Source organism: Octodon degus, unplaced genomic scaffold, assembly GCF_000260255.1.
Source record: "Octodon degus isolate 3935 unplaced genomic scaffold, OctDeg1.0 scaffold00074, whole genome shotgun sequence".
NCBI lineage: Eukaryota > Metazoa > Chordata > Mammalia > Rodentia > Octodontidae > Octodon > Octodon degus.
In genome coordinates, this window is record NW_004524650.1 from 37,403 (window position 1) to 62,433 (window position 25,031).

The 25,031-nt window shown below is 40.6% G+C and overlaps 1 protein-coding gene and 1 pseudogene across 2 annotated transcripts in view; one reads left to right on the plus strand and one right to left on the minus strand.

Annotated features, from left to right (window-relative positions):
* LOC101573082 overlaps positions 1-10,575 on the minus strand; it is a 21,343-nt pseudogene extending 10,768 nt beyond the window's left edge.
* Positions 1-25,031, plus strand: part of Frrs1 (ferric chelate reductase 1) — a 62,817-nt gene that overhangs the window by 5,615 nt on the left and 32,171 nt on the right. The window contains exons 2-6 of one of the 2 annotated variants that reach the window (XM_004635682.2): positions 11,987-12,182; positions 13,572-13,708; positions 14,850-14,944; positions 16,666-16,813; positions 20,252-20,434. In XM_004635682.2, the coding sequence (XP_004635739.1) occupies positions 11,987-12,182; positions 13,572-13,708; positions 14,850-14,944; positions 16,666-16,813; positions 20,252-20,434 (759 nt within the window). Of the gene's footprint in view, positions 1-11,950; positions 12,183-13,571; positions 13,709-14,849; positions 14,945-16,665; positions 16,814-20,251; positions 20,435-25,031 lie in introns of both variants that reach the window. The other variant, XM_023720309.1, reaches the window with a different exon arrangement.

The window sequence follows — 25,031 nt, forward strand, 5'->3', positions numbered from 1 at the left end:
AAGCACTGGGATTACAGGCACATGCCACCATGTCCAGTCTCAGTCTCCATCTCTGTGTCAGTGCGCTCTGGGATGGTGCTGGCCCAGCATGCCAGGGATCGAACCCCAGTCCCTACACCTTCCTAAGCAGGTGCTTTAGTCCGCTGAGCTATCTAGCCATCCCTGAGAGTGGGCCTTTTTAGTGGCACCTAATTTTGATTTAAAGACAGGATTATGGTGAGAGCCATAGGGGATGATCCAGATAAAACCTGGATAGCATGTGATGAAATATTTGCTTTCAATTATCTTCCCAGAACATGGACAAAACAGAATAAAATTACTTGCTGATAAAGTTGAAATTAGGGATTAGAGCGTGGAGTTTGCAATGGCTTTTTCACCAGTGCCTTCTCTACCTTCCCTTCCCTTTGTCTTGACTTCACTCACACTCTAAAATATTTTCCAGGAGTCATTTCAGCCATCTGCCATTGTTTGATTTGACAGATTGCAAATTGGTATTCATGTGCCATTCTTTATGTTCTTTGTGTTTTAGAACCTTTTTTAAAAATGTTATAACACCAATTGTTAATTCTAAAAAAATCACTTTTCTCTGGGATTCCTGCTGTGAATATAGGAGTCTGAAACATTTTTATCTCGGCAAGTGGAAGTACTTGACCTATTTTTCAATTTTCCTCTAATTTGCAATCTGGCTGTTGAAGTCAATTTAATTCTTCATGTGAAGGTTTTCTATCAAGGCGAAGCTAAGTTACTAGAAAGAAGGGGAGAAAGGTTTGGAAGGTTTGAATAAATTAAGTATAGGTGCAGGAACAGCGTGACACCCCAGCTGTCTAGCTACAGGGATGTTAGGAGGAAATTAGCACGCAGCAGTGCCAATGGTGTTGTAGGCAGCTGCATTCGATAGAAATACTATAGGTAGTCAGACAGGGCCAGGCCCTCAGGGAGACAAGATGGAAGACAACGTGACTTTACAACTTGGAAGAGACAGACATTCCAGTATGGACCACACCTTAAGACCAAGACCAAAGAGGAAACACAGCTGCATATTTCCCTAGGGATGGGCATCAGGGATTGATATTGTAAATAGGTGTCAATCACCGTGAAAGGGGCTGGTGAGATGGCTCAGTGGTCTAAAGCACCTACTTAGAACAAGCTTGGCAAAGCACAGGGACCGCGGTTCAATCCCCCAGTACCACATGCCAGCCAGCCCCGCCCCCTGGTGGGCTGAGTTGGCCACACACACACACACACACACAAATAAATAAATTTTAAAAAAAAATCACTGTGAAAGCCCAAATGAGTCACTAGCCCAACCTCCAACAGGAAGAGACAAGAGACCCTGTTTCTTATTTGTGCCCACTTGCTACATGACTTGCTTCCCCATTTGATTCCAATTAGTCAATTTTACCTCAGCAGTGGTGCTTGTAATCTCATTGGTTGACCGTTGTTTTGTCCCACCTCATGCCCACGTAAGCAAGTTCCCATGTTTTCCACCACCTTAGACCCACCTCACCACATGATTTTTCTCTATAAAAGTCCCTGGAAGAGACAGCTTCCCTGGGACAACCCATTCGGGACCCCCTACTCTCCCTCTCTTGCCCAGGAGCTTTCTTTCCCCCAATAAATATATTCTGCTCATAACCTCTGTTTGTTCCTAAAATTCATTCTTTGGTTTTAGAGAACATGAGCTCGTCCCAGGTACCTTTTAGGTTGGGAGATCAGTTTTTTCCCTTGTGTCATTTGGAGGTTTCCCTGTGTCAATGGGAAGTTAGTAGGGACACCAAATAATGGCAACTGCCATTTATTGATGTTTTTTGGCATTGCACTACAGTATTTATTTTTACACCTATTTTTTCTGGAGCTTTAAAACAGGTATCTGCATTGCAGTCAGACTCTAATGAAATAGACTCCATACTGGGAATGAGGACTATTGGATTTTACCACTTATCATAATGTGCGCACCCTGACATTGTGCCTTAGGAAAACTTTTTTCTTCTCGTACCTGTTCATTTTCTGTAGTTTTCTCTCTCCAAGTCTAAAACAATGTAGTGGAGTGAAAAGAGCGTGGATGTTGAAATTAGATTTAGGTTCTAAATTTAAAGTATATGGGCCGGCCAGATAGCTCAGCAAATTGAAGTGCCTGCTTAGGCGGACTCAGGGCCCAGGTTCGATCACAGGCCTGCAGCGCTGGTCCTACCCCCGGGGCATGCTGAGATGGCCATGATTGAAACTGGGTGTGGTGGCGCACGCCTGCCCGCAATCCCAGTGCTTGGGAAGCTGAAAACGGGAGCGTCACTAGGAGTCCAATCTCTGTAGTGAGACCCTCTAGGCCCTGTACTAAATACAAAAAGAAAAGAAAAAAATGACGGTATATATGATTTATAAAACATTTGTTAGCCTCACTTTCCTTAGCTCTAATAAGAAGATAATATCTCCTTGTCCTAAGGCTTACCTCAGATGTGTTATCTAACTGCCAGATTGTCGCCAAATGTTTCTGTTCCTTTCTGTGTGTACCCTTTCCTTCCTCTTTGGGGTAGAACTGTAATCCATTTCTTTCCGTTTGTCATAAAAATGTTATTACTTTAAGTGCATATTTTGTGCTTAGTTTTAGCTTTTCTGACTTTATGAATCTCTTTATCCTTCTGTACTTCTACTTGAAACATTTTGTTTTTCATGGCACGGGGTATTGAAGTCCCAGCTGTTCTACAACTGAGCTACATCCCCAGTGTTTTAATATTTAAAACAAACTGAGTTAGGGCTTATGTTGTGTAGGCTAGGCTTAAATTCATAATCTTTCTACCTCAGCATCCTGAATAATTAGGATTGTAGATATGCGCCACCCACTATATTAGGCTAATTTTCTAAAACTTTTTCTACTTATCTCTGCCATTCAACAGGCAAGGACCTGTTTCTTCCACTGTCCCTAGTCCCTCTAGGTTTTTCATTGAAGTGCATAGCCTCCAGATGTGGCCCAGATCTTGGAAAAATACTGTTTATAATTGTACTTTGTCTACAAATTAGCTTCTAATGCGGCTTGGAATTGTATTCTAATGGAGGCTGCTACCTATAAGTGGTGGTTTTTGTTCCTAGGGTAAAAGCCTAGAAGCAAGAATATATTTATTTCATAAATTAATTGTTTGTATTTGTATCAACATAAAATAATATTTTAATTCTTGCAATAAATGAAAGTATGATTCAGTGAGAAGTAGTTATTTACCTTCAACAGTGTAGAGTATAGTTGATAGAAATTTGAAAGGAGCTTTCAAGGCTTTAAGAAATTTAATACAGAGTAAAAACTTGACTGCAAACATAATTCATTTTGTAATAATTCATACAAGTGCTTATAATTCAAAGCACTTGTATATTAAAGCAATTTTTTTCATGAGAAATAATGGAAATTAAGATGACTCATTCCACAACACAAAAATATTCATGTAAAAATGATTATGGTACTGTAACATAGTACAAAATAGTAAAGAAAATACAAAATATAAAGAAAGGTCAACAAATTAGCCTGTACTTACCTTTGAAAACCTTCGTGGCTGGTGTGAGGGACACAAGAGAGAGAAGGGTTATTGTAAAAATAGGACTTTTGGGGGCTGGGGAGATGGCTCAGTGGAATAAGCGCTTCCCTGGCGAGTTCAAGGGCCTGAGTTCAATCCCTGGTTCCACAAAAAAAAAAGAAAAGAAAAATAGGACTTTCGTGACGCTGATGGAATCATTGCCAACTATTGCCTGGCACAGTGAGATCTTACTCTTTGTGTGGAAAGTTAACAAGGAACCTAGCCAAAGACCCCTTTGCCTGGTTTTGAGGATTTCATGGAAATGTGGCATTGCATTGTCATTAAACAGATTCATCACTTTCACTGGTATAGTCTTATCCGAGTCATGCTTTTCTGCAAATTTTGCACCATTTATCACACTTAACACATCTTCCTAATCTCATTTAAAGCGAAGTATTCCTCTGATTTTTCTCCTCTACCCCTGAAGATGAGAATTCTTTCATACCTTTTTGCTGTTGGGAGAGGGTTACTCACAATCCCACAGAGAGGACCATTGGCTTATTGGTGATCACATGATGTTAGGCATCAGTAGTACTTGTATTGCAAGACATTGCTCATTTATCAAGTTAAGCTTATTAAAAATCTTTGCTTGTCTTGTGGAATACTTGGATAAAAAGTTACATGTGATTTAAGGTCTTACTGTAGTTAATTAAAGAAAAAAATCTTTTAAAGGGCCGCAAGATAGCTCAGTGGACTAAGTGCCTGCTTTGGCAAGCGCAGGGACCAGGGTTCAATCTCTACTCCCCCATGCCACGCTGGCCCTACCCCCAGGGTGCGCTGAACTGGTGAGTAAGTCCGGGCGTGGTTTTGCTTGCCTGTAATCCTAGGGATGGGGAGGCTGAACCAGGAGGAGCACTGCAGGTTCAACCTGTATGGTGAGACCCTCTACCAAAAAAAAAAAAAAAAAAAAAAAAAAAACTTCCACATAAGATCATTGTGAGAACGCTAACTTATTGGCATTATTTATAGTTTTTGTTTACACTCACAAATAGAACAGAGAATGAGGCATTTTTCATTGGATAGATCTATCTCCTATCTTCAGAAATCCTCCATGTTGTTTTTGATTTAGTCTGCAAATGTTACTTTTTAAAATTGATATTCTTGGGGCTGGAGAGATGGCTCAGTGGAATAAGTACTTCCCTGGCAAGCACAAGAGCCTGAGTTCAATCCCCAGTTCTGGAAAAAAAAAAAAAAAATGAAATTCTTGATACTCTTTAATTTAGACCTTGATTCAAGGGTTAAATTTAACAGTCTACATATATGCATAAATGGTTATCAGACTGAAGGTTAAGGTTCTTTGGTAGGTTGTGAAATAACAGTTTAGTAGGATATAACCTCCTTCAAATGAACAAAGATGGGATAGAAAATGTATGACTGTAACATGGTCTTTTGCAATGTTTATTAGGTTTAATGCAAAACTATATTTGTTTTGGCTGTGACCTTAAAATCCTGCTATATATAATATCCCCCACCCCACAAAAAAGAAAAAAACCCATCAAAACTAAATAAACCTTTCACTAAATTTTTAGATACTTTATAGTAAACTGTTTTGGTTGTTTTTGCTTTTTTTGTTCGCTCTTCATAATTGGTAAGGTCTTTTTACCTCATACCTGTGGTGCAATTACAGCTCTTATTACACGCCTACACTCATATCTTGGGTGAGGCAAAGTGGATGTTCCTTGGCTGATAGTGTGGGAGTGTGTGTGTGTGTGTGTGTGTGTGTGCACATGCCTGTTAACTTTTAGACTCCTTTCATGTCTAACAAGAATTGCAACTTGAAGACAATATAACTGAACTTGATGAATCAGTTTCTAGGTTAATTACCTGACTCTTTTCCCCTGAGGACTGAACCCTGGTCCTCACACATGTGAGGCAAGCGCTGAACCACCAAGCTGCATGCTCGGCTCTGATGTGTTGTTGTTTTGAGACAGTGTAGGCTGGTCCTAAACTCATGATGTAGCCCAGGCTGGCCTTGAACTTGCAGCAATCCTCCTGCCTGAGCATCCTGAGTACTGGGATTATAGGTGTGTACTACCATGTCTGGCCCTGACATAGTTTTAACATAAATGTTCCTCCTATTTTTTTCTTATTCTGTATGTTCTTGGTGTCATGCAATGAAAAATCAGTTAATCCCCAACTGATTGAAAAGATTTAAACATTTTATTTAACACATAAAGTCATTGTTTAGATGACTTTCTTACATTTGAATATCTTTCACTTTCATTTTATTAAAATTTCACTTTGTTATAATAAATACATTTTCCTTATTAATATCACTCTGTGGTCTAAGGTCACAGTAATAATTGATTTTCATGTAAGAAAAAAACTGTATTTATATAACAAAAATGTGCTTATCTTGAGGCCTGAGATATATATATATATATATATATATATATATATATATATATATATCTCATGGTGAAAGTGACATAGGGCAATGAAACTCCTGACCTGAAAGGTATCTGGGACCAGCTTGTGTTCTGTAAAACTGAAGAATGAATTTTAGGAACAAGCAGAGGTTACGAGCGGAATATTTACTAGGGGAAAGAAAACTTCTGTCTTGAGAGGAACAGAAGGGGGACCCGAGTGGCTTACCCCAGGAAGCTGTCTCTTCCAGGGATTTTTATACAGTAAAACCATGCAGTAAGGCAAGTCTAAAGTGGAAACCATGGGAACTTCCTTAGGTGGGCATGAGGTGGGACAATGCTATGGACAACCAATAGATTATAAGCACCATTGATTAGGTCAAGTTGATTAAATCCAGGACCTAATGAGCAAGCCAGTCACATAGCAAGCAGGCATGAATATGGGACAGGGTGTCTTCATGTTGGGGGTTTGGGTTAGTGACTCTTTCAGGCTCTTTCAAGGTGATTGATACCTGTTTAGAATATCAATCACTGATGCCTATCCCTAGGGAACTATGTGGCTGCATTTGTTTACTCTTTTGTCTTAAGGTCTGGCCCAAAGCAGGAGTGTCTTGTCTCTTCCAAAATTGCCTGCCAAATAGTTCAGCAGATTAAAGCACCTACAAGCAGTCACAGGATCCAGGCTTTGGATCCCAGGGCCTGCCTTGCTGGCCCCACCCCTGGGGCACATTGAGCCTGGGCCTGGTGGCACTAGCCTATAATCCCAGCTCTTGGGAGACTGTAAATAGGTGGATCACGAGGAGTCAGTTCTAGTAGTGAGACCCTGTAGACCCTCCCCTAAAATACAAAAGAAAAGAAAAAAAAAAAAAGTTGCAAAGTCACTGTGTCTTCCATTTTGTTTCCTTGAGGGCCTGGCCCTGTCTGACTGCCTATAATATTTCTATCTAATTTAGCTGCCTACAACACAAGCAATCACTTTTACAAAGTAACTTGTCTTTCAGACAAAAACAAAAACTATAAAGCTAATATCTCATTAGCTTTGCAAAACTTTCAGTTAAAGAATCAAGATAACCTCTCAAGCTTTTAAACTATGGGTCTGTCCTTGTCCTGAACTGACAAGATGCAAGGCATGGTCTCTTTAGTTTTATCCCCTCTATAATGTACATATTAGAATGAACAGTAGCAATTTAAAAAATTATCTATAATTGGCAGGAGCTTGTACTGTGCTTGAAATCTAAGTTCATTATATAGTAGCTAATTATCAACAGTCCATAATTTTAGCTTAAATGTTTTCATGGATAACTCTTATTTGCCTTCCTATCATAATCGTTACTTCATGTAGATTGGCTAAGCAATATAAAAAGTTATTCCTTAAACCAGTCACTGGAAACCAACATTGGTGGTTGTAAAGAAAATACAACTATGGGGCTGGCCAGACAGCTCAGCAGACTAAAGCACCTCTTAGGCAAAGTGCAGGGCCTGGGGTTTGATCCCCAGTGTGCAGTGCCAGTCCTGCCCCTGGGGAACACTGAGATGGGAATTGAGACTGGGCATGGTGGCATGTGCCTGTAGTCCCAGCGCTTGGGAGGCTGAACACAGGAGGATCACTATGAGTCTGATCTATGTAGTGAGATCCTATAGACCCTGTATTAAATACATTAAAAAACAAACAAACAAACAAACAAACATCTTTATCTTCAGCAGTCAGCATTTGACAAAGGAAGAAGAGGTTGACATTGCTTCCCTTTCTGACCTTGTTTCTTGTATTTACTTACCTAAGTTACATCCCCCTCCTGTCTTATGTTTCTGCTTCACGTTATTCCCAATATGCTTTCTGTTATGGTTTGTGGCTAGTTGTCTCCCCCAAAGCCTCATGCAGTCATGGGGTGGCTTCTAGAGTTTGTGACTGATTATTGTGGGTGTGGGTGTTGCATCGGCCCTGGGGCAGTGTAAGGAGGGGCAAGAGGCTGGCTAGCTGAGCAAGCTGCTGCCCCTCCCTTTGCCCTTTTGCTCTTTGCCTTGAACGGGTGTTCTGTGCCATGTGCCACTCTGCCTTGGAGCCAGCTGGGTATGGACTGAAATCTCCACTAAAAGTGAGCTGAATAAATCTTTCCTTCCTTAATTCTGGGTGTTGGGTATTTTGTCCAGGCAGTGAGATAATAATTAACTGAGACACTTTCCCTATTAGCTTTCCTAAAATGAAAGGATTTTAGAGTTGAAGGTGGCCTGGAATTCCTTCTAAGTTACTTGCTATGTTTTTCAAATGATGAAACTGAGACAGAGAAATTAAATGACTTGGTTCATGTTATTCAGCTGTTCAGTGCATAGCAGAGTCTAAACATCATGTCTGCTTCCCACCCTTATCTTATAGGCAGAACCTATTTGCTAAACTCAACTAATTCTTTGCAATATACCACCCTTTAGTTGAGCGCATGTCACTGCATCTAGTCTTTATAATGATTTGGCCAAGGTCATGCGGTTTAATTAAGCTGTGTCCATGACCTTTCTCTGTGGCTCTGCCTACTTCTAATAACAGCATGTCTGCCCAACAAAGGGCCTTGGAAACCAGGTTTTAATTGAAAATTCTCCTACTGCCCTGCTTTTTAGTAATCATTTTCGTAAATATTTTGCTCACGCTAGTAACCATTTTCAGTTACCTCTTCCTTTGGGTCTACAGAGAAACATTGTACTTCTCTTATGGTGTAAGTTCATTCTATTCATTTATTTTTTGATTTTTCTTTTTAGAAATTTTTATTTATTTATTTATTTGTTACAGGGTGATCCTCCTGTCTCAGCCTTCCCAGCACTGGGATTCCAGGTGTGTGCTACCACTCCCAGTTTAAGTGGCTGGCAAAGTGGAATCCTGGGCACTGGCATGGCCTGTACTCCTGGGGAGCAAACCCATGTCCTTGTGCTTGCCAGGCAGATGCTTAGACTGCTGAGCTATCTCCCCAGCCCCTATTTCATTTTTTTAAAAAAAGAAGCTCTTAATATGTTCAGTTTTTCCTTTGCTTATCTTTGTTTTTTTTTTTTTATTTTTATGTATATGTGTGTGTGTGTGTGTGTGTGTATGTGTGGCCAGCTCAGCCCACCAGGGGGCAGGCTGACTGGTATGTGGTGCTGGGGGATTCAACCGCGGTCCCTGTAGCTTTGCTAAGCTTGTTCTAAGTAGGTGCTTTAGACCACTGAGCCATCTCAACCAGCCCCTCCTTTGCTTATCTTTGAATGAAGAACATTCTATCTATTATCTAGCCTTGATGTTTGATGAGGTGTCTAATATTGTCAGTCAGTATTCAAAATATGTAAAGAAAATGACAGCAGTACCAAGCTGCTTACTTGGTAGCTCCTAGTCGATGTGCAGGACGTGTTACAGTGTGAGTTCTTCTGTGTAATTTCTGGAGTTTATCAGGAATTCCTGTAGTGCGGCTGTGGTCCAGCATGGGCTTTGTTTCCTTAGGAGTGTAAATAACTCTGGACAGTTCTGCTTTGGCTGCTGCTCCCAAATTGTAATAAGTTGTGTTTTCATCTTCATTTCTATCCAAGTGCTTTTCACTTTTCTTGAGACTTCTCCTATGACATGTCTGTTATTTATAAGTATGTTCAATCTCCAAGTATTGGACCAATCTCTAGATGCTTTTTCATTATTCAATTCCAGTGTTAATCCCATTATGGCCCGAGAGCAGACATTATTGATTTTTATTTTAAAAAAATTTGTTAAGGTTGTGTTTTATGGCAGAGGATATGGCCTGTCTTGGTGACAATTCCATGTGAACTAGAGAAGAATGTGTAGTCTTCAGATTACTGAATGGAGTAGTCTATAGATGTTCATTGTATTCTGTTGAATTCATCTTTGTCTTTACTGATTGTTTTGCTTCCTGAACCTGTCTATTTTTGATGGGGTTGTTGAAGCCTCCTGCTATAATAGTGGATTATCTCTTTTTATTTTATTTTTATTAGGTTTTGCCTGATTATATTTTGATGCTGTGTTGTTAGGTGCATACTCACTGAGGATTTTATGTGTTCTTGGAGGACTGATCTCATAATTATGTAAAGTTCTGTTTATGCCTGATAGTTTTCCCTGGCTTAGTGTCTGCTCTATTGGAATTAATATAACTATTCCTGCTTTCTTTTGATTACTGTTGATAGTATATTTATTAACATTACATGGTCAATACCCAAAATATATAAAGAAAACAACAGCAACAACTGAAATAAGCCAGTTCAAAAAGGGACACATGGGGCCAGGGACATAGCTCAGTGGCACAGTGCCTGCCTGGCAAGTGCAAAGTGTTGAGTTCAATTCCTGGTGTGCCCCTCCAAAAAGGGAGGGGCATGTGATCTAAACAGACACTTCACAAAAGAAGTACAAATAGCTAATAACTGTATGAAAAAATGTTTCATACTATCATTAGCTATCAGGGAAATACGAGCCAAAATAAATGTATACCATCTTGCTCCAGTTAAAATGGCTATTAAAAATAGTATTTAACAACAGTAAAACAAGGCAAAACTTTCTAGTGATGACATAGTGAAAAAAAATACTCATATCTTATTGGTGGGAATATAAACAATTTGATTCAGCTATTCTACTCCTGGGTATATATCAGAAGGAAAATGAAGTCATCATACAAAAGACATACTTGCATGTCCATGTCGATTGTGACACTATTTACAATAGCTAAGATAGTGGTAGACATATATGTGCCTGTTAACTGATGAATGGATAAAGAAGATACTGTATAAGAACAAAACAGAATATTAGTCAGTCATAAAGAAGAGTGAAATCCTGTCATTTATAGCAAAATGGAAGGGCCAGCCAAATAGCTCAGTGGATTAAAGCACCTGCAAGCAGGTGCAGGGGCCAGGGGTTTGATACCCGTGCCTGCTGTGCCGGCCCTACCCCAGGGCATGCTGGGATGTGGGCATGATGGCGTGTGCTTGTATTCCCAGCTCTTGGGAGGATGTAAACAGGAGAAACACTATTGAGTCTGATCTAGTAGTGAGACCCTGGACACACCCTGTAGACCCTTCTCTAAAATACAGGGAAAAAAAAAGAAAAAAATATATAGATGGAACTGGAGGATATCACATTAAATAAAATACGCCAGACAAGAAAGGCAAGTATGTTCTCTCTCACATGTGAAAAGTTAAACAAACAAAAAATAAAAGAGGCCACTTGGAAGTTGAATGCTGATTACTAGGTACTGGGAAAGGTGCCAGTAGGGGAGGTCAGGAGGGCGGTGAGGAAGAAGGGTGGATAAACATTATGAGTGTGCACTATCTGCATATATGGAAATACCACACAGGATCCTCTTCATATGTACAATTGGTATGTGTTAATTAGAAGAAAAAGTGGCACACTATGTTAGTCAGGTTACTTTAGAGTAACATAGCCAAATATAATTCATTTTTATTATATACATATTGTGTTTTCTTCTGAGAATTGGCTCATTTGACTGTGGAAGCTGAGAAGTCTCACAGATTGCTGTCTCCAAGGTAGAGCAGCAGGAAGGTTGGTAGCGGAATGCAGTCTGAATTCTCAGGCCTAGGAACTGAGGGAGGCATTATGTAACTCTAGGTCAGGCCTGAGGCCTGAGAATGGGGCTCAGAAGGACACAGGACTGAGGTATCTGAACACCTCACAGCCAGTCCTGTCCTGTAACACATCCCTGTCAAGACATTTGTATTGAATAGTTTATTATTTCTCCGTGATACTATTGGAAACTATCTTTTATTGTCTTTCTTGTCAGACTCTAGGGCTGCATCTTTGCTTTATTAAAAAAAAAGGTCTTAGTTTCCTTTCCATGTTTTTCAGGGAAGGAAGGGGAGACTTAAGTGATTTGTCCAAAACCTCACAGTTGCTACTTGATAGAGCTGAGATTCAAATCCAGATTCAAATCAGACTTCACACACCACCTTCTTTTTATCCTATATTCAGAGAACATGGATACCTGACCATTGAAAGCGATTAGCTACTGAGAATTACTGTCCTGTGTTATGAGAGCTGTTATATTTTATTTTAATTAGATCTGAAAATGACATGCTTTTAATTTTCCTTTTGAGATGGAAGTTCCCAGATTTACCCCAGGTGCCTTCGTATTCCTGCTGTGTGCTAGTTCGGTGGCCAGTTACCCCAATGGAAAAGTAACAGAGTCATGCCGTCGAATGATCCCCGGACATGGGCACAGCCCACAGCCTGACCCACCTCACCACGTGGCAGTGAGTCAGACAACATTCAGACCCGGAGATCAGATCGTAGGTACAGTGCTGAGAATAGCTATTTCCATTTTGGGTTCCATAGTTTTAATGTTCATTGCATTTTTATTATTGGATTTGGACAATTTCATTTTAATCTTTTTTATTTACTTGTTTTTGTAAGACCCCTAACCTTATATTTCTTATTTCTTGTTTACTACAGATGACTGTGTTACTTTTTTTTTTTCTGGCCACCTCAGCCCACCCTGGGGGTGGGGTTGGCTTGGCATGGGGTGCCCGGTATTGAACCATGGTCCTTGTGCTTTGCCTAAGCTTGCCTAAGCTGGTGCTTTAGACCACTGAGCTATCTCAGCTGGCCCGACTATATTACTTAGATAGTGTATCTACTCCCTATTTAGAATAAGTTATAGAATATATTTTATCATTATTTAATATATATTAGTATTCTATTGACTTGAAGAGAAAATAAATTTATTTTTTCTTGTTTAAAAGACAGGGAACCTTTGACTTTTTTGAAATAGTGTTTCCCTAATTCTTTCAGCAAAATGTAGGCAAACTGTTAAATATGTTCTTTACTAGATGGCGTGGTGGCACATGCCTGTAATCTCAGAGTTTTGGGAAGCTGAGGCAGGAGGCTCTAAAGTTCAACTTCTGTCTGGATAATTTTAACAAGAGCCTGACTTGAAATAAACAAATAGGAAGTGGCCTGGAGTTGTAGCGCAGTGGTAGAGCTCCCTTGGGTTTGATCTGTAGTACAACCAGAAAAAGTTATCTTAATACCAGTTTGCAAACTCTTATTTTTCCGCAGTTCTAGAAATGTGAAACATTAATAAGTTTTCTTTAATAGGACAGGCAAGTGGAGAAACAAGTTTAGAACACTATATGTTATGTATAATATATGTCTTAGAGTTTCACATTGCACAGTAGAATATTAAAGATACCAAGGGATTTGAAGTAAACAAACAGATATTTACTTTCATCTAGTATTTTTCAAAATAATTTATTTATTTTTTATTTTTTTAGTTTAGTTTGGTTTTTGGAGACAGGGTCTTGCTGTATAGTTCAGGCTGCTCCTGAACTCTCTAGCCCATGCTAACCTCCAACTTGGGGCGATCTTCTTGCCTCAGCCTCCTGAGTGCTGGGATTACAGATGTGTGCCATCAGGCCCGGCTCCAAACTCATTTAGCCTTACAGATGCTCACTGGCTGTCACCTGTGTTTCTTCCCCTGGGGTTTCACATGAACATCTCCTAGAACAAATGTCCTATAGAACACAAGATAGACCTTCTTTGTCTATAGAAATGAGTTCTACTCTTCTCTCCAAGGGTGGCTTTACTCACATATACCTGATTCTGGTTGTGATGTGTCTCCTGTAAACATTTTTTTGGGGAGTCTTGATAAATCTACTAACTTGTCTTTTGTCTGTGTCGTAGTTACTTTGTCAGGACGGCCCTTTAAAGGCTTTCTTGTAGAAGCTCGTGATGCAGAGGATTTGGATGGCCCTCCTGTTGGCTCCTTCCTATTGAAGGACAGTCAGGTGTCACAGCTTCTGACTTGTGAGGATGTACAGGTTTGTATTTAGCTTGTGTAGTAACTTCTGTCCACTTTCTTGGTTTTTTACTCTAAGGAGAAATGTAATTGTTTCAGAGATATTACCCAGGCACAACAGGCATTTAAGCAGATTCACAATAATCACTTTTCCTTGAAAAAATTTTTTCACACACCATTCTAGGAAAGGGAGGACATAGGCCTGGAGAGCTTATAGTTTGTGATTATTTTAGGATTTTTTTCGGTTGGCTCAGGCTGCCTTAAGGGTGGGTCTGGTAAAGCATAGGGGTGAACCACGGTCCCTTGTGCCTCACTGGGTTTGCCCCAGCAGGCGCTTAAACAACTGAGCTAACTCGCAAGTCCCCATTTGTGGCATTCTAGATTGGGTGAACTCATAGCATTGAATTTTGAAGGGTTTCAATATTGAAAATAAAGTTCAAAAGTGGGACAGAAAAAAAAATCTTGGAGACCATCTCTAGTCTAGGCTTTGAAGGCTGCATAGGAGTTTTCCAGGTGGAAGACACTACTCAGAAGGAAGGCATTACTAAAGCATGCTGCATATTTGGAAGCAGGAAGCCTTTTCCTTTTCTTTTGAGGAATCATCTGCATTTTATTTGGGTCTATTAATGGAAGAAATAAATAGTATAAGTGAAGCAATGAGATAGCTGGAGTAGTATTAACACTCAGTGTTCACGACTCCCTTCAGTTCTTACATTTCTTTATTTTTCTTTTTTCTTTTTTACTTTTTGTGGTGCCGGGGATTGAACTCAGGACCCTGAGCTTGCCAGGCAAGCACTTATTCTACTGAGCTATCTCTCTGGCCCCAGTTCTTAAATTTCTGATAGCTCTAATATATTCAGAGTTAACTGCTGGCGTGTTATCACCCAGTCCATATGCATTATTGAGTGTCTGGGTTCTTGCACTGGGTGAAACAGTCTTTCCCAGAATGCACCGCCATGCCTGCAGCCGTGTCTTTTTTTTTTTTTTTTTTTGGTGGAACCGGGGTTTGAACTCAGGCCCTTGTGCTTGCCAGGCAAGTGCTTATTCTATTGAGCTATCTCCCTGGCCCCATGCAGCCATGTCTTGTTTTGCAGAATGATAGCAGTTCCGGCTTCGCTGAGCTGTTGATTGTATGAATGTAGCTCTTTTCCATTTTATTTCAGGCCTCAGCTGTGAGTCATACAAGTTCATCCAAAAAATCAGAAATTAAAGTTTTTTGGAAGGCTCCAAGCAGTGCCCCGAATCACATAAGATTCCTGTGAGTAGAGGAGTTTATATCTGTGTTACTGATGTAATTGCAATTATAAATGGCTTGTACCATGTTATATGCTATCGGACTCTGGTCTGTCTTAGAGGCTTTTGGCCTAGGAATGATCCCAGCTTGCTGATGTAAGAGTTTGTTCTGTGTTTTTTGTTTGCTTGTTCTACAACAAGACATAGCCAGCACCTAGCCCAGCACTTGGTACCTAATAAGAACTTAGTAGACATTTGCTGACTGAGTGAAATGCTACATTACCCTAAAACTCATGAAACTGTCAATTAGTACTTGATTCTATGGTATATGGTGTAATACTTTTCAAAATAGTGTTTCCTTTTACTATGAAAATAGGAATAGAGCAGGTGTGGTGGTGCACATGTGTAATCCCAGCCTCGGAAGGCTGAGGCAGTTGGATGGCTGTGAGTTTGAGGCCAGCCTGGGTTACTAAGTGAGTTCAAGTCCAGCCTAAACTGCATAGTGAGGCTGTATCTCAAAAAAAAAAAAAAAGAAAGGAAAAGAAAGAAAAGGAAAATATGAATAAAATAGTTCTGAAATTTGGATAACCTTTTTGTATTGTTACAATTTGCAGATTAGATTGTTAGAAAAATAACTTGTATGTCTCTAAGAATTATGAAACCCAGAAGAATTAAAAGTTAGCACTCCCTTCTTCCTCTGTGCAAGAGAAATAGAATGTTATGAAGCCGTGTAATGATTCCTGAGTGGTATTATGGCATGCACTTCAAGAAAATAGCGCTATCCCAGCATGTCTTAGTTTTCTGCTTAACTTTGTACACGGGGGTCTAATACAAGGAACAATTTTATATCTCTGTGTTAGGTGGAGCGTGAGACTGGCCAGTGAGAGTGACAATCTTTTGTGCAGCCTCTTTTGAGCTGCTTGCTGTAGCTGTGTGCCATCTACTGCTTTTGGAAGAATGTGAATAGTATACAGTGAAACAGTAGTGGTATATTCTTTCCGCATCAAAGAGAAGGAATCTCTGCATTTTTTTAAGAAAATGTATTTTTAGTACAGGGTATACAGGGTCTCACGACAAAGAGCAGACTCATAGTGATTCTCCTGTCTGCAGCCTCCCAAGCGTGTGCCACCACGCCCAGTCTCAGTCCTGTGTCAGTGTGCCCCAGGGCTGGGGCTGGCACAGCATGTGGTGCAGGGTTGCTGCACTTGCCCAAGCTTGCCTAAGCAGGCGCCTTATTCCTCTGAGCTACTCGCTGGCCTGAAATCTATGCAATTTAACCTCTGAATCAGACATTCATGGATGCTATTAATATGTCCAAAGAACAGAAAAGCCAGGGACAAAAGGAGATAGTAGGGCTGGGGAGAATGCTTGGCAGTCTAAGTGCCCACCTGGCAAGTGCAAGGACCAAGGTTCGATCCCTGGTACTGCATGCCATACTGACCCTGGATCCCTGGGCATGGTAGCACATGCCTGTAATCCCAGTGTCGGGGAGACTGAGACAGGAGGATCACTATGCACGTGAGCTTCATAGTGAGTCTCTGTACCAAATAAATTAAAAAAAAAAAAAAAAAAGAGAGGGAAAAGTTCACATGGTGATAAGGTAGAAGACAATCATTAGAAATTTGTTTTAGAGAATTTATGTGTTTCTGATTCACAACTCCTACTTTTTTTCCTTTTAACAGTTTGATCTCACAATGATAGACTATAATTAGTGTTTTGTCTAGTCTCACTATGATTCCATTTCAGAGCCACAGTGGTTGAGAAGTATAAAACCTACTGGGTACACATTCCCAGTCAGGTAATTTCAAAACCAAATGCACCTCCTTTTACAACACCTAAAGCTACAGCAGCTCCATCATCAACATCACCTCCAATCTTCCACCTGACCAAACCAGTAAGTCTCCACATACAATCTAAAATGACAGCTTTCTTGGAAATTGTTGTTCTATGCTTGGTAAAGTGCATATTAAAGGAGCAGCTGTCCTGGGTCACGGTACCAAGCATTTGGGTTCTCTGTAGGCATCTGAAGGGAGTCTCACTTGCAACATTATACTATATAGTTAGAATAAAGAAAGTGCAAGGCCCTGCATGTTCCAGATGTGGTTATAACTGTCACGTGTAGTCTGTAATGGCAGTTGGAAGTAAATTTGAGGAAGTCCTTCCCTCCCTCCCTTTTTTCCTTGTGGCTAAGGATCAAACCTGGAGAGCTAAACTGAGACAAGATTTAGAGGAGATTCTTTTATTTTTGTATATTTTTTTTTAAATAAATTTTATTTTTTTATGTATTTAGTACAGAGTTTACAGGGTCTCACTACACAGATCTGAGTCATAGTGATCCTCCTGTTTTCAGCCTCCCAAGTGCTGGGATTATAGGTGCGTGCCATCATGCCCAGTCTTATTTTTATTTTTATTTTTATTTTTTGTGGTACTAGGGATTGATCTCAGAACCCTGTGCTTGCCAGGCAAGTGCTTATTCTACTGAGCTATCTCCCCGGTCCTATTTATTTATTTATTTATTTATTTTTTTTGTGGTTGGCTCAGCCTGCCTTCGGGGTGGGGCTGGCATGGCATGCATTGCCTGGGGTTGAACCGAGATCCCTGTGCTTGCCTAAGTTTGCCTTAAGCAGGCACTTTAGACCACTGAGCTATCTCACCTCACCAACCCTAGAGATGATTCTTGAAGTGGTGATAGAACTCTTAGATCTTACTTGTTACAGGTCATCCAGTAGTGGGGAGTTCTGTATATTGAATGACAGAAAATCTCTTACAAGCTCCTCAGCTAGAATTCCATTTAGAACCTTTGATTCAAAATACTTATGATTGAAAAATGTGTCAGAAAGTGTAGCGCATATTAGAAACATTAGAAAAGGCATTTTATTGGAGGACATTCTGCTAAGGTAGACTGTTGGGTTCAGAAGGGGCTACGACAGTGACTCGAGACAGGCGGTATCAGTCTAAAGAACACGCTTGGGCCTGAATACTGACTTGTCTACACGCTGTGGGTCTTTAGAGAAATCTCAGTTTTCAGTTTCAGTTTCTTCATGTATGAGTAATAATGAAATCTCGCTGTTAGTATCACTGTGAGAATTAAGAGAATGAATATGTTTTCTGTGCCTTGCGTTTATTTAGTGTTTAGTAAACCTTAGTGCCTTCCTTTTTCAGTCATTTTTACTGTTCTTCTTAATGTTATTCTTACTTTACTTTCTTTTTCTTCTGTGTTTTTAATTTCTTTATCATTTTTATTGTTTTTTAGTGTTTTTAAAGAAATAAAAAAAAACATAGGTATAGGGGCCGGAGAGATGGATCAGTGGAATAAGCGCTTCCCTGGCAAATGCAAGAGTCTGAGTTCAATCCCCGGTTCTGGAAAAAAAAAAAAAATGTATATATATATATATATATATATATAGACATTAATTTGGGTCTGTTATTATGAATGTCGCACTTTTGTGACCATACAATTATATCTCTTATTTATACTTGCTCTTACTTTAGTCTTCATGCCTTTTATTTAACAGCTGCTACAGGGGAATGTCACAGTTACTCTTCTCTCCTTACTGGAACAAATACCTGACACCAAAGTGAAGGAAGGAAAGGTTTGTTTAGCTCACAGTCAGTGGAGGTTTCAGTCCATACTCAGCTGGTTCCAAGGCAGAGCGGCACATGGCAGAGAGCAACTTTTCACGGTGATGGCAAAGAGCAGAGAGCAAAGAGAGGAGCAGCGGCAGCAGTGGCAGCAGAGAGCAAGTCTGTCTCCCTTGTGTTGCATCCAGGCTGTCTGCCCCAGGCTGGGTGCAGTGCTCACACCCATAATCCCAGCAGCACTCACACTCATAATCTCAGCACTGGATCAAGAATAAATCACAAAGTCTAGAAGTCCACCCCATGACTGCATGAGGCTTTGGGGGGACAAGCAGACCCAAACCATAACATGGAATAAATGGTTTGTCCCTCAGCTTTCTAGTTGGGGTCTGTTGACAATGTTTTTGTTTTTCCATGTAGTCAATGAAAGGTGTGATCTAACCAGGGACCTTGCACTTGCCAGGCAGGCGCTTAGACTGCTGAGCTATCTCCCCAGCCCTAGGCATGAGTTCTTACTGGAGGTTTTACTGTGTTTCTGTGTCAAGTTTGTAATACTTTTTTTTAAAAATTAAGTTCTTTTATTTATTTATACTACACAAATATATAAAAATTACACATATTAGTAACGTGTCATATGCTTTTAATTCTGATAATAGAAAGTTTTGTTCAGAGTCATGGGACTGTAGCATTTTCTAAGAGCTAGACAAGCTCTTAGGGTTTATTTTGTTGAGTTTCCTTCTTGGATATTTGAAGGTAAAGGGACCCTAGGAAGTAAGACCTTTGGAAAATGTGATGGTGCAAAAGAGAGAGCAGAGACTAAGGCTGTATTTGCTCATTCCTAGTGGCTTGGTCTCTTCACCCTACTGAGAGTAGTTACTACAGTCTCATTAAATCTGGTAACCTAAAGTTAATGTGTAGCTTTCTTCTGAAATGTGCCTTTGCAGCCTGTTTGGTGAAGTCTGCTTGCTTGCTCTGCCAGATTGTAGAGCTGACTTATTTTTCTTTTTGCCAGCTCAGCCCACCTTAAGGGTGGGGCTGGTGCAGCATGTGGTGCTGGAGATCAAAATGTGGTCCCCTGTGCATGCCTATGCTTGCCTAAGCAGGCGCTTTAGACCGCTGAGCTATCTCTCCAGGCTGGAGCTGATGGGTTTCTGAGATTCTTCTTCTTGTAGGCATAACAAGAAGCTCTGGATTAAATCATTACAGATCATTGCCTCTTACTTCTGCTTGGAATGGTGATGTTTATCAGGGTGACTTTTCTTTTGTTACCTTGCTATCAAATTTGAATCTGAATTTTAACAGCAGAGTCCAAGATCTAAACATAAAATCTCCACTTTTAAAACTCCCATCCATCAGAACTAGAGACCACCTGTCAGGCAAGATTGTTAATGTGGTTACAGTCCCTAAGAAGTTTCTTGAAATTTACCAGAAGCTTTGCTCTAGATATGTTCTGAAATGTTTCATGTGAAATGCTTTGTCTTAGGAAAGGGACTTTAATGCTCTTGTTCTGCTACAGGCCAACTAGGATAACATTTTCTAAATTTCAATTAAAATTAATTAAGTTCAAAAGTTCACAGCCTAACTACTGCTCTGATCACTTCTAATTTGGAATGTCCTCTGTTCTTTTCTTTAAACCCTGATATGAAAAGGTTTTCTCATTAAAATCCATCATTGCAGGTTGTGACTCTTCTGTGATTGGCAGTGAACTGCTTGTTTGATAATGAAGGGTTTCTTCTCCCTGTCATTTTTCTAGTTCAGTGCCTCAGACTGTGGGAAGAAGAAGTTTTGTGTTAGGAGTCCTTTCAACTGTGACCCAGAGAAGGATCATGGCTGTGTCTTCCTTTCCTTCACAAGAGATGACCAGTCGGTGATGGTGGAGATGAGCGGTCCCGGTGAAGGCTATTTATCCTTCGCGCTTTCTCGTGACCGATGGATGGTTTGTACCCTTCTTTACACATGTAGTAATCCAAGGAGGAGCAGCAGAGTGAGCTCTAGTCAGTAGTACATTAGCTGTTTCTTCCAAGATCAAATTATCATACTTAATGATGGGATGGGAAAAGAGAAACTAATTTATAGCAGATTCAGTGTTAAATGACTGTGTTTCATAATTGTAGTTTTACCAGTTGGGCAGTTATATATCTCTAAGAACAGGCTGTCCTACAGACAATTGGAAAGACCATCTTTTGTCCAGTGGACTTTATTTTTACGTCTGCTTTTTGGGATACAACAGGAAGTGTGGTTAAGTTTGCTCTGCACGCACGAGACATCATGTTGTTCATGATGCTTCTCAAGCTATAGTTGTTTGCACGAGTAGGGGAGCTGAGGTGTGTGTTGCTGCTCTTGGGGGCCCCTAAGATTTGCACATGTGCGTGCGGGTAAAGCGCACGCACTGACTGACCTGCAGCTGCAAGCATTTGCTTCAGCAGATGCTCTGTCTCCCTGAGTGCTGCTGGAAGGGGTCAGTGGTTCTGTAGGTGGCAGCCTCGTGCCATAGAGTGGCAGGGCAGTGCTGCGTGGAGACCATGAATTCCCAGGGAGAAGCAAGCAGAGTGTGTGGCCAGGACAAATGTATGTGCTATGTGAGCAGAGTTGGGTGTGTGTGTGCATGTGTGTGTGTGTGTGTGTGTGTGTGTGTGTGTGTGTTTGTGAGTAGGTGGGGGGTAGAGGGAGCAGGTGGCCACCGATGGGGAAAATTCCTTATTTCCATTTTAGCAAAGGCAGAGAACCTTTTGAGAATATTTTTCCCTATCAGAATTTAAACTCAGCCCCACTTCTTTAGGGAATCATATTTCAAAAACAGATGTGGGACTCTGAGATGGCTTTGATGACTAAGACTTTTTCTAAAAGTACAGGGCTGGGGAGATGACTCAGTGGAATAAGCGCCTCCCTGGCAAGTGCAAGGGCCTGAGTTCAAACCCTGGTTCCACCAAAGAAAGTAAAATAAAATAAAAAAAAGTACACTAATCACATTTGCCCTGGTGCACTGTTTGGAAGCCCCATGTAACTTCTTCAGGGAGGTGACATTTCCTTGTATGTATGTGACTCAAGTGACTGAACAGCTCCAGAATGCACTTACTCTGCTTTTCACAAAGCGACAGCTGTACCTCACATTTATGGGATCCAAACTGTGTCATGGAGCTTAGAAAGTAGGAAATTTGGTGCTAGGGATGTAGCTCAGTGGTAGAGTGCTTGCCTCACATGCACAGGGCTTGGAGTTCAACCTCAGCATGAACAGAAGAAAGAAAGAAAGGGAAAGAAAGAAAGAAAGAAAGAAAGAAAGAAAGAAAGAAAGAAAGAAAGAAAGAAAGAAATAAATTCTAGACCTTTCTCTTTCCAAGTTGCTTTTATAGGAAGTGTAAAAAAATTTATGGAGGGCTGGCCAAATAGCTCAGTGGATTAAAGCACCTGCAAGCAGGCACAGGGGCCACCAGTTTGATTCCTGGGCCTGCCCTGCTGGCCCTACCCCAGGGCGTACTGAGACAGCAGACTGAGCGAGGTGACGCACACCTGTAATCCCAGCTCTTGGGAGGCTGTAAACAGGTGAATCACTATGAATCTGGTCTAGTAATGAGACCCTGAACCCCTGAAGACCCTTCCCTAAAATTAAAAAAAATTATGGAAAATAATGCTGTAGTTGTTGTTCAAGACATTTTCTCTATTTGCTTCATAACTGCTGTCATATCTGTTGGTTACTCCTTTGGGTATTCTCAGCATTGGCAAAATGAATCAAATTGGTGCATAAGATAATTCATAAGGGCGAGCAAAACAACCAAGCCACAACAAAAGGCAGTGCATGGGCAACTGCAACATGATTGGCTGTGGAAGAAGTTCTGGTGATGAGTCCAACAAGGAGTAAAAGACCTTGTTGAATAAGTGTATAATTTTTTAGGGTTCATCTCTGAGGTGGAACATTCTTTTAGATATATCCTGGGGTCAGTTAAAAAAAAAGAAATTCCAGTGATTTTGTAGTCCAAATTCATGCTCTAATATACTAATAATTTTTATTGGTCATATAAAGTCAGTAAAGGAGAAGCAAGAACATTATCGTGTCACCTGTGGGGACAGACAGCTGACAGGTAGGCTTGTTATTTCTGTTCAGTAATTGTCGGCATAGATGGTACAAAAGCATTTATCTATAATTCAAGATATGTTTATCTCCTTTAGAAATCTTCCTTGTGTCTAGTGTAGAACTCATAAAAAATGTTTACAAAAAAGATGTAATTATGCAGGTGTAGCTGATTTATGTAGTAATCCTATTTAAAGATTCACGTCATCTGCACACCTGTGCCTAAATTGGTGGAAATGAGACTTCTTTAAAAGATATCTTAAAGTGGCTTATTTCTATTTTGGATTTTTCTCTTTAAATTATTGAGGGAATTTTTATGACCTCTTTTATTTTTTTAGTGGATAATATAGATTTAAATACTAAAGGCATCTGACATTATGAATACAGGTTAGATAGCCTAAATTATATCTTTACAAGATTCAGCTTGTTGCTGGGCTGATGGCACACCTGTAATCCTAGCACTGAGGAGGCTGAGGCAGGAGGATTCCAAGTTTGAGGTCGACCTGGGCTACATAGCCAGTTGAAGCCTGGGCTGAAATATGTAGCAAAACCAAACAATCCCCCAAATTGGCTTCTAAACTATGATAGCATCTGTTTTAGAATTAGATCCTTTCACAAAAATTGATGAAAAGTTTAATGTTCCATGCTTTGCTAAAGTTGCTGGCTAATCTCTGAATTCTTCATTGAATTTCAAAGTACATTTATCTTGCTTATCTGAGATATTTTGTTAATGATAGAATGTATCAAGCATATAAATTGTTACTGCTCTTTTCTCTGGAGAGTATATTGTGACAGTTTGTCACTATGCACTGGAAGGCTAAGGGACCCGCAAAGGGGCCCTAGCAAGCAGGCAGTCTCCAGTGGATACCTGCTGGAAGGCTGCTAATTCAGGTCAGTTCAGATATCACATGCCCAGAGATAGTGCTGTATTCCACAATGGGGGGCCCCATCCTCAAGACCGCCCCTCCCCCTTCTTCAAGTGAAGACCACAAGTCCTAGGTTATTGTACTTTTGTTTCTGACTTCATGATCTATGGACTAGGGTTCTGCACACTGTCTCTGAGAGTTTGGCAAATATTCTAGAGCTATTTACAGAACTCAGGGCAACACTTACATTTACTTGTTTATGATGAATGATGTCACAGAAGGTACAGGTGAAGAGAAGCACATGGCGAGGTGCTGGGAGAAGGGGTATGGAACACCCAGGATAGCGCCTCTCTGGGCAGCCCCATCCACCCACATGCCCAGCTGTCTGGAAGCCCTCTGAACCATCTTTAGTTTTTTATGGAGGTTTCGCATGGGCACGATCGATGAAATCCTTGACCACTGACGATTGTCTTTCCTTCTCATGCTGGGGAGTGCGGTTCAAAGAGCAGCCCTCTAATTCTGTAGCTACCTTTGGGCTACAAAGTGACTTGAGATTGCAAGGCTTTTAGGAGTTGGATGCCAGGAGAAAGGGCCGAAGACCAAATCCATATTTTGTCTTCTACTTGGCCTGTGTCATACAGTTTCTGATATAAGGTCATGGCCAGATTCTAGGACATGCCTGGTGCTGACCGCAGTTGGACTCCAGGTGGTAGGTTGCAATTGCTGATTGGGCTTTTCCAGATAAGTGTTCCTAGACAACACAAATGAATATTTATAAAACTGAACTTATCTTCCCTCCTGATATTTCCTAGTGGTTGGTCCTCCTTCTTGGTGGTCAAAAACAAGAATTAAAGAAAGCAGCTTGGGTCTTTTATTTATGTATTTGGTACAGGGTCTCACTATGCAGCTTGGACTCATAGCGATCCTCCTGTCTCAGCATCCCCAGTGCTGGGATTACAGGTGCATGCCACCATGCTTGGTTTCAGTGGCCGGTACTGCATGCCCAGGGTTCCAGGGCCAGTGTGGGCATGTGGTGCTGGGGATCTAACCCTGTGCTGCCAGGCAGGTGCTTAGACTCCCAAGCTATCTCCCCAGCCCAACGGCTTGCCTTGTGTTGGATGCAGCTGCAGATAATTTTTGGAACGTCTCGCTTATTGCTGCCATCATCTTTCCTTGTCAGGTCCTTTTTGCAATCTCCAACTTTTCATTTTAAACAATTTTACACTTAGTTGTGGGGAGAATAGTATAGTGAACACCCGAAAGCCCTCACCTAACTATGCCACTTAATCTTTGTCTATCGATGTCTATCTACATCCCTGTCTTGATTTATTTGGTGCCTATGAGAACTCATTCTTTCCCCTAGAATTATTTGAAAATAAGTTGTGGGTATCAGAATGTTTCATCCTTAAAGTTTGCTGCAGATCTCTCCTAAGAGCAAGGGCATTCTCCTCTAATTATCAGAATATCTTCCTCCTACTGAGAAAATTTAGTAATGATACATAATTGTATGCAATGTTTAGTCTGCATTACAGTTTACTCTGTTGTCCCAGTAAAGTTACTTTATACTTTTTTTTTTTTTTTTTTTTTTTTTTTTTTTTTTT